We start from the raw sequence: 6,205 nt of genomic DNA on the forward strand, positions 1-6,205 counted from the left end.
AATTACTGCAAAATAATCTTTTGTTTCAAATTCCTGAATCAAATAATGTAATGAATAATTATTTACGTTGAGATGAATATAAAAACGAATATGTAGAATTAGAGAACACTATTTTAAAGAGTACTTGATTAAGAAATAAACTAAAAGCTTATTTGCATCTTAAAAAAACTAACAAACGATTATATCAAATCACATGTAGCCAAGTGACATAATTTTTTATTCTAAAGATTATTTTTCAAATAATTTATTTGAACAATGCCCAAGCTTGGTTTAGATTTTTGCTGGAAACAAAATAGTACATTCACTGTACAATGGTTTATATAACTGGTCGGGATGAGTCGTTTTATGGTTTTTAATTATTCGCTCTCGGACAACACGCAGGTTCACGAACATCCAAGTTATGTCACCGCTCCATTCGCGTGACTGCCGCCTATTTACATAAAAGCATTACCTCATTGGGCGGGTGAAAGGTAAATAGAATTGCAGACACGAGTCGACAAAGCCTTCGTAGCATCATTACTTGTAAACATGTGTACGAAATATTTTATTCCTTTTTTATGTATAATATAAATTTCTCATTTATATCTTTAATATGAATTCATACTGTATCCTATAGTTTATATTTATGATATAATTTTTATTCTATATGAATTATTTATGTTCATAAAATAATTTTCGTTTTACTTTATCGTTGTGTTGATGCCCTGTGCTTATAATGCAGTAAACTATGTTTAGAATACAAGTACAGTAGAATGTCGATTGTCCAGGCGACGGTTTTCCGAAACGTTATTCATTCGAATGACGAATGAGTCACTTACATCTACAGTGGTTTATGACAGTATTCGGACACCTTTTAAAACGGAATAATTCATTTCTTTCGCTACCGAACCAAACGAATTGAATTTCCTTTAGAATGTTAGAAGGCATACATAGTTCATTGTATAATGTGTAGTAAACAATTTAAAAAAATTGCTATTTATCGAAAGACGCGGAGAAAGGACTGGCGAAGAAGGAAGTTAACTTTTTTACTGGGGCTCATAATAAAAATTTGAAACATTCCTTTTGTAGATTTAAGTACTTAGCCCTTATAATAGCCCAATACATAAACTAAACATTCATTGAATATTATATTGCAATGGGCAAACTATAAAAATGAAATTAATTCTTTATAAACGTTTGTTTTCGAAGAAATTCGCAATCTCATAGTAATCTAAGAATGTTTCATTTTTTTAATATTATGCATGTACTTTTGCATAAAAAACATGCATATTTAGAGACTGCTGAATTTCTACTTGGTTTACAATATACATCACCAATCTCACGCATCCGAAAAATCGCTTCTCCAAACGATGTTTTGTCATAATCTATTGGAACATCGAATCGTAACATCAATTTTAAAACGTTAATTTCCTTCTGCGTTCGTGAATTAGGCCACAAAATTAGCTTTCATGGATCTGTAACCGTACTACTTGCAACTGTCACACGCACAGTAATAGTTAATGTCGATATTATGCTACATAAGCTGCAAATAATTGAAGCTGTTATTTTTATTGTAACACTTAAATAGTAATGTCCCCGTTTCTCTTCACAATTGCTACCACTATCTTATATATAAGATTATAGAAGTGAGTAAAAATTGTGTCGTGAACAGAAATTGGAACATTTAGTAGGCTGATAAATATTATCAGAATTCTTTTTTAAGATTGACATACAAGGTTTTTTATGTACTTCAATTTTTTATTAGGAATTCTTTTTAAGAGAAAGATTAAACTTCTTGCATTAGAAAAAAACTAAATTGAAATTTAGAACAAATCTGACTCTGGTGATACGCTTCAATATTTTATCTAGGTATAAGTATTAGTCTCTAAATTTGTTGATTGAACCATGTTCCATTAGTCGGTTTCCGAAATTTAATAGAGAAATAGATGGAATGCGGAAGGAAGGGCGTGGTTAGAATTATTTGATGCGTTGTGTTTGAAGGCACACCCTCGTTCCTCCTACGCGTGTATCCTACCCACATTTTCGTCTCACAGTAATTTTCTCATATTTCGCCTGTTCCTCCCTTAGATCATGACACGAGATGAACAACCTTATTTAAACGGTAACGCTTCGCTATTCAAGTAGAATAAAATATTAATGTAACATTACACTTGATTCTTGTCAATCTAATATTTCTAATATATTTTATATTTCAAAGGGAAATAATACTTGAGAATAACGGGTAAAAAATTTCTTGGGAAACTGGATAAAAGTGTTTATATATGCCGAATTGATAAAATAATCATAATTAATTTTTTTAAATTGTCAATGAAATAATAATATAAGCGTTCGGACTATTTGAAAAGCAGCTGTAATGTACTTAGGTACACAGGCAGCAGACCGGAAAGTGCGATGATCTCAGGAAGGGGTTGACTGCTTTTACAAATTAGGAAACATAATTCCATCGTTTCAATTAAACAATTGCTGGTCGTTGTGACGGAGTGAATCAGGCAGAAAATATTCTGCGGTCACCGTTCCAACCGCATTGATACTAACACTTAACAGTGATTAAAATTACTATGGAACATTACTACCATTTGAACGTATAAAAATCCACGAACCATTTACGTTACTTGAAAAACGATTTATTGCATTACAGATTTGCTATTATGTAATTTTTTTACGATAGATTTTTGTGTCTATCAAAGAAAAACTACCAATTATGAAGCTAGTATTCGACGGTAGACCCTCGCCTCGCGATTTAGTGTTAATATCCAGGACAAGTTACGACTCACAGTTTTAACTTGTCCTTCGATAAATCCTACTTGTAAATACCAGCGAACATTGTAGAAGCTCGAAATCTTGATTTACGTTTCCCGCGAGCACGAATAAAAATTTCTGTAAACTACGATGGATCGTTCCATTTCCATATGATGCACTGACGAATAATGCATTACATTTTTTGTTCACATGATTTCTACACAAGAATTCTTTAGAACCATACTAGAAGCTCTCATACTTTGTTTTCGTTTTTTCGAAGTTACTCTGATTTTATATTTATTGTACAATATTATGCTAATTTTTAATCAATCATGTCCATTTTCATAATATCAACACATAGATTGATCACATTTTCTCAAAGTGCGAATTAGTGGACGAGTATAAATGAGTCTTTAATATTAATTATGAAACTATCAGACTTTCTTACTCTTTTACAGCCAAATAATGTAGCGTACGATGGAATTGGCCGGATGAAAGCAAACAATCAGGGACACTGATTACTGATAGGGTACTCCACAAAACTTAACGGATAGCTGTGACCAAACTGCATTGGGTCTGTCATTGAACATTCATTCAGCGAACAATGTGCAACAACAATAAGGGTAAATGGTGAACAAGATAATGATATTTTTGGGTTTGTAACACGAAGGACTATTAATTATGACACAAACTAGAGTTCACACACCTATAATGGACAGTTAAATATTTGGTAAATAAATTACTTTTCAACTTTAATTCTATGTTTCTCGAAACGAGAGATGGGGATACATGTAGACTGCAGACTTGATTCATTTGAAAGAAAATTGGAAATGTCTAAAATTATTCAGAATATCAAAATTTAATTACATGTTGCAATATTTAAAAGAAATCTTAATCTAGAACACATTTTTTTAAGCTGACATCATGATTGTTTTAATTCGCAGTTTAGTTATAGCAGCAGTTGCATTTTCACGTACACACTGATAAAATCAATTGAATGAAAATCCTAATTAAAATTTTAATGGTTCTTTTAACTGTGAAATAAAAACACAATTAAATCATAAAGAATCGAAAGAATTCTAAGGAGAGGGGCATAGAGTGGAAAGAAAAGGAGTGACATTGATGATTCAAGATATACAACGGCACAGGCATGCGCTTTGAAAACGCACGAACGCAGCATTTGTGATTTAGACGACACGTTATATGTAAAACAGTATTGCAAATACTTACACATATAAATAATGTAATAGATAATATTCAATAACAGAATATCAATTTTAATACTGTGATGTATATACATAATACTCCTTTTTATATGTATATCACTTACCTTCGGCTGATTTATTAAACAAATACCTCAACAACGTATATTTATTAAAAATTTGATATAATAAATGAATTTGGTTAAATAATTTTAATATAACTGGTTCAGATGTTGTATCTAAATAAAAACGTAGCAGCTCTCAATTCTAATTAATATGCGGCGCAGCAAACAACGACAAGGATAGCCTTGATGTTCACTCGCCGGATACGGTGGTCAGCTTTCACAACAAAAAGACCATCGAAATCCCAAAGAAGCTTTCTTATTTTGTCCTTCATATTATGCAAAGTGGAAAATCTTCTAAACTTTCTTCGATTAATGACACGATAGTTTTATGTGAATTAATGAAGAATGTTATTCGCTTTTCCAGAGAACAAAAATACCGACGCTTCCCGACGTAGACCAATAAAAATCACGACTATCGGTGATGGGACTGTCGGCAAAACGTGTATGCTTATTACGTACACGACAAATGCATTCCCGTCGGAATATGTGCCCACTATGTAAGTACTAGTAATTAAACCATCTTTAGACTACGGATGTTTATACATTTATGGGAATTTTCAATAATAAATAAAGAGACACAGTACCCACTAATATGTAAATAAATACAAAATATCCGAAGCAAAATACAATTTATAATATTTAAGGAAGAAAACAAATGTTTATTATTATGTATTTTGTTCGTTTAATTTTATTCATAAAAATAGAAACTTAAATGTTCGCAATCTAATCATCTTGTTCGTAATTTTATTCTTCCTTATGAAATTAATTTCTGATAGACTTGTGCGGGTTGTGCGAGAACCTGATAACTGGGGCGGTTTGGAAAGCATCGGATCGGGACTCGCATACTCAAACAAGATTCTCGAATATACATATACATGTATAGTAATGAACAAAACTGAATCGATGAATGTATTAAAATTAATTTGAAAGTAAAGATAATTTGAAGAAATAAAAATTGGTAGAAATCGTGAGGAAAAACGTGAAGATTTTTATCGGAGTTTATAATGAAATGAATAACATATTTTGATCATTTATATGAGATTAGTATAATATAATATACATAAGTGTTGGTTTTGTTCTTTACTGTATCAAAAATATCAAGAATATTCCGGTTTCTCGATTATTGGAATTCCCGAAAATGTTCCAAATTCACAAAAAAATTTCGGAAACTCCTAAAAGTTTCTTGGATTGAATTACCATTACAGGACTTTACAAAATATATCGTGGTGTCAAATTTTCGATATTTTAAGCGTTTTTTAAAATCACATTTTTTTGGAGTCTCGAAATATTCAAAAATCATGAAATTTTCGAAAATCCGAGAAAAATTCTCTTCCCGACGCGATTCGACCCGATCCGACATTTTCTGGTTCTCGCACACGTCTGATTTCTGAATAACAGTAAATAATGAAAGAAAAGTGTGCACACTTTTCACTCGATCGATTGATTTGATTAATTTTGTTTCAAACTAGAGAATAATATTTATGATCTGTCCTCAGCTTCGATAATTATGCAGGGACGATATGTGTAGATGGGCAACAATTTGATATGACTTTGTGGGACACGGCTGGTCAGGAAGATTACGAACGAATCAGGCCGTTATCTTACCCGAACGTGAGCAATCTTCTTTATTAATTTCCTTTTCGTAGACATTCTACATGTACATATATAAAATTAATATAAGTTGCACATACATAATTAACACATCTAATTAATATATATTATTATTAAATTATAACAGTTTAATTCTATTTTCAGACTGACTGCTTCTTGGTATGCTTTTCAGTGAATTCTCGAAATTCGTACGAGAACGTTGCTAACAAATGGCAACCAGAAATTAAATTTCACTGCCCGAATACACCTATAGTTCTCGTTGGTAAATATCGTTATTATCAATACATATTTTACATACAAGAAATTCCTAAAGTATGTTATCCTCATTTTAACTCCTGATCTTCTGTTTCGTATAGGTACTAAAGGAGATCTTAGAAAAGAGGAGAGTGCGGACACGATTACGGCTAAGGAATGTAAAAAGATGAAAAAGAAAGTGAAAGCTTATAAATATGTGGAATGTTCCGCATTGAATCGGGAAAATTTAGACGAGGTTTTCACCGAAGCGATTCGAGCAGTATTGAAGAAACC

The 6,205-nt window shown here is 31.7% G+C and overlaps 1 protein-coding gene across 1 annotated transcript in view; it reads left to right on the forward strand.

The window, feature by feature from the left end:
• LOC108624538 (ras-like GTP-binding protein RhoL) overlaps window positions 1–6,203 on the forward strand; it is a gene marked incomplete at its 3' end in the record, with an annotated part of 9,393 nt that extends 3,190 nt beyond the window's left edge. The window contains exons 2-6 of the mRNA XM_018023931.2: window positions 3,198–3,362; window positions 4,431–4,563; window positions 5,563–5,677; window positions 5,822–5,939; window positions 6,034–6,203. Of these exons, the coding sequence (XP_017879420.1) occupies window positions 3,344–3,362; window positions 4,431–4,563; window positions 5,563–5,677; window positions 5,822–5,939; window positions 6,034–6,203 (555 nt within the window). The remainder of the gene's footprint in view (window positions 1–3,197; window positions 3,363–4,430; window positions 4,564–5,562; window positions 5,678–5,821; window positions 5,940–6,033) is intronic.
• Window positions 6,204–6,205: the final 2 nt, after the last annotated feature.

Source organism: Ceratina calcarata, unplaced genomic scaffold, assembly GCF_001652005.2.
Source record: "Ceratina calcarata isolate Rehan_Ccalc_2016 unplaced genomic scaffold, ASM165200v1 scaffold312, whole genome shotgun sequence".
Taxonomy (NCBI): Eukaryota; Metazoa; Arthropoda; class Insecta; order Hymenoptera; family Apidae; genus Ceratina; species Ceratina calcarata.